Source organism: Trachymyrmex septentrionalis, unplaced genomic scaffold (assembly GCF_001594115.1).
Source record: "Trachymyrmex septentrionalis isolate Tsep2-gDNA-1 unplaced genomic scaffold, Tsep1.0 scaffold24, whole genome shotgun sequence".
NCBI classification, from domain to species: domain Eukaryota; kingdom Metazoa; phylum Arthropoda; class Insecta; order Hymenoptera; family Formicidae; genus Trachymyrmex; species Trachymyrmex septentrionalis.
The window spans coordinates 1394902-1398620 of record NW_017305397.1 but is presented as its reverse complement, the minus strand read 5'-3'; the positions used below and the strand labels follow the sequence as shown (position 1 = coordinate 1398620).

General features: G+C 32.6%; 1 protein-coding gene across 4 annotated transcripts; it reads right to left on the bottom strand.

Moving 5' to 3' along the window:
• Positions 1-24: 24 nt before the first annotated feature.
• LOC108748733 (max-like protein X) lies at positions 25-2939 on the bottom strand. Of its 4 annotated transcripts, none has more exons than XM_018487030.1 (5): positions 2644-2939; positions 1055-1207; positions 614-984; positions 432-542; positions 25-351 (listed from the first exon to the last, which is right to left on the bottom strand). In XM_018487030.1, the coding sequence occupies exons 1-5, from the start codon at positions 2678-2680 to the stop codon at positions 286-288; spliced, it is 738 nt and encodes a 245-aa protein (XP_018342532.1). In that variant the 5' UTR covers positions 2681-2939; the 3' UTR covers positions 25-285. The 4 variants fall into 4 exon arrangements, with proteins under 4 accessions (XP_018342532.1, XP_018342534.1, XP_018342533.1 ...); XM_018487032.1 differs by having other exon boundaries at positions 614-981; XM_018487031.1 differs by having other exon boundaries at positions 1055-1204.
• Between the last annotated feature and the right edge of the window lie 780 nt (positions 2940-3719).

Here is a 3719-nt window from a genome sequence, read left to right as displayed (position 1 = left end):
TTTTTTTCGTTTTTTTTCTTTTAATGCAGAGCCCCTTTCCTTGAGAGCTACAAGTAATATGTGGAAAAATTTGCTTGGTTATCTGATGAACCAATCCGCCCATGTTCTTATTATTCGAGCTTTTAAAGACTGTTTCTTACCTTTTTAGAAGTGTACTTATTTACACGTACATACTTACTTAACTACAATTTTGAAAGTTTTTCAACAAAATCGACAGGTAAGATTGTTCATGTAAAAGCTGCTATTGTGCAGACGCGCGGATACCTTTCTCGAAAATGCACTTGATTAGCTGATTTGATTGTCAGCGACTGTGAGTTGTTGTAGTACCGAGAGTACTACTTGGCGTAGAGTCTAAGAAATTAATATTTAAATCAAATTTCATACAATTTAGAAAATAAAATAGAGAACGTATAAAAAATATAGTTATTTACCTGAGGTTTACATTGTTCCTCCAGCCAACTAAACACGCAGCCAGATAATTCCGTAAAATTAGCTACAGAGATATTGAACGTTTCGAAAAGGCGATTCATTATTGCCTTGAACTGCAACATAATAAAAATCATATAGTAATCATAATTGTAATTTAAACAGAAAGAACAAATATTTTCATTACCACTTGAAACTTCATCTCGTCCGAGATACGCAATTCTGCTTGTCCTGGTTGCGTCTGATGTGCTTTGACAATCTGTTCGTAATTTGCTTGCATAATGCGCAACGCGACGACTTCTTTTCTTAGTGCATTACGTTCGTCCTCTTGTTTCTTCTTCTGTTGCAATAGAAACTGTATGTAATCGATGGATTTTTGAAGTACTGTAGCCTTGGAAATCTTATAGCCTGAGGAGTCCGTATGCTGACAAGTTGGAACTAAATCCTGAAGAGAATCATAACCCTTCTTGATAGCATCCCGTCTCTTCTGCTCGGCCTGCGTGTGAGCTTCTCTCCTGCGCTCCTTATAGCTTATTTTGTTATCGCTATCTTCATCTTCTGAACATATCATTCGTCAGTTAGTCAATTATATTACTGAACAAATACTTGGTGGAAAATAAATACTTACCTGTATTATGTGCGGAAGAAGACGGTGTGTGAACTGACCCTGTGCTACTACAACGGGAGAAGGTATATTTCTCTGTGGGACTAGACGGCTCCAGTTTCATGTCATTGTCTGATTCTATGTTACCACTGCTAGCACGCATCGTCAAATTAGCTGCTTTCAACAAACATACAATACGCACATATACATTTAATTCGAATATATGATTGTATAGTTTTAATCAGAGTGTAGTCTTTTGTGTTTTAAAGATAAAAGAAAAAAAATTGGAATTAAAAAATGTTAACAGTAACAATTCTACAATTATATTTAAAAAATAAAAATATATCAAGTAAATCCAAATGGAATAAAATTAATTGAAACACATATTTGACTGTACATAGAAAACTAAATATTTGCAAATATATTGATATATGTTTATCATACCTGTATGTCTTTTCTACATATTTTTTATTTATTAAAAAAATATATTAAATATATTTTTAAAATTTAATAAATACTTCAGAAATTTTTAAAAAACTTGTATTATAAATATTTTATTTTTCTGAGGTAACTAATACAAGACTACATTATTTACATTTTACTAGTTTTATTTAAACTAAGGACTAGTTTAATCAGTAATAAGAATTATCAGCACTTAACGACAGGTGATAATACACCTATAGACAACGATGTAGTTTCACAATCATCTCTTTATAAATAAATAAAACAATATACGTTACTACATAGATTTAAACTTTCTTTTCTTGCCTTTCACTTGGTATCTTTCTTTCCAAATCCTTTACACATACTTATGTATCCATTTTATTTTTTATGCTTACTTATCTGTTTTTCCTTTTTATACATTTACATTTTTTAGAATGAAAAATTGTTTGTTTTTGGAATACTATTTATTTAGGAATATTATTTATTTATTTACTCTCCTTACTTCAAATCTTAATAAAAATATACTTACTCGATGCATTTTCACTACGCCAAATAAATCCGATAGAAAAACACGGCTAACGTACATTTTCCAAATATATATTCGTTTTATTTTGAAATAAAAAAATATATGAACATAATGCAGCTAAAAATTGGTCAAAGTAGCGCTTCTAAAATAAATGGCTAAACACGACATGCAAGTATCAGTACTGTCAGCAGATGTTAGCAGACGCACTATATACATGTAAACACGAAGTTGCCAAAGTAATCACGTGGTCGGTTGCGCAGATTCGACTGCGCATAAAGAAATTCCAGAGTGGGAAACGCTTTTCCCCTCCTCTATCATCTAGGAACAATGGCTGCATTCGGAATTGTTATGCAACGGCATCAAAAGTGAACGTCAGGAATAGTCAGGATACGTTCAAAGAAATATAATGGTTGAACCTGAACGCACCGTGATCGGTGAATGGACTCGAATGACTGGTACCTTTTTCTCCACCTGGAGTTGCGCCTTTCACGCTTTTCATCCTCCGGGAACCTAACGCAAGTTGTTCCCGAGTGTAAAAAGTACAGGACGGGGCAGGTAACCAGGAACAAGCGTGCAGAAAATCGCACGATAGGACAACAGAAAGGAAAGCTTTGTTTTCTTTTCTTTTTCTCTATTTACTCACGATTCTCATATCCATCCTTATGCAACGAATCTGCCATGGTCGGTCTTGCGGGACTCCAACTACCTCTTGCTGAAGCAGCAAGAAATCAAAAAGCGTACATGAAACGGTTATGATCGGAGAATGATCATAAGATGATCGACTCGAGATTTAAATGCGTAAAGAAGGAAAATTTCGGAAGGTCAAGGCACATTAGATTGCACAAGATTCTTCGGTCACACTCGATCACGACACCGCGAACGATCTCGTAATGATACTCGTATTTGTCCCGTAATGATACTTTTGCGTGGTGTCTACCATCTTTGACGGAAATGGAAAGACTAGTGAATAATACTAGTTACTAGTTACTTTCAGCCGCGCTATGTTGCACTTTCTGCGCTCAAGATAGAACGAGCGCGCAGTCAATTGAAAGATGAAAGAGAAAAGTAGCATTAAAAGAGGAAGGAAGCACAAAATAAACATAATTAAAAGAATGCTGATGCATCTGCTCATCTCAGTTTAATCTTTCTCTCGCCTTTTTCTTTCTCTCTAGAATTGAAATAAGCTTGTTTTATAAAAACTTATCATGTTCAATTCTTTAACATAGATTAACTTTTCTCGGTTTAACTTTCTTTTATCTGTTTTTAATTATTAGATAAGTTAATCTGAGAATAAAGTTAATCTACTTGGTAGAAATAAATATTAATAGACCCCATATCTCGTTAGCAGAATTGAAAAAAATCTCAGTCTTAACAGTGGTTTGATTAATTGAATAAAAAGAAAAAAAACTATCTTTCACATTTCGTACTTATAAAAACCATAGTTACAACTTCTTAATTTGTTGACTTATTTAGTATATTAATTAATTATATAAAATATACATGTTAGGTATTACATTTTTTATAAAATAATCATCATGACTTTAAAATTATTTTATAACGATTAATAAGACACGAGACTGATAGTCTAATTATATCATTGAAAGTATTATATAATATAAGACAATATGATACAATTTAATAACATCAATATAATTAACGATCTGTTACAAAAGATGATTGATTGAACTGCAAAAAGATGTCTTATGAAAACTTATGACT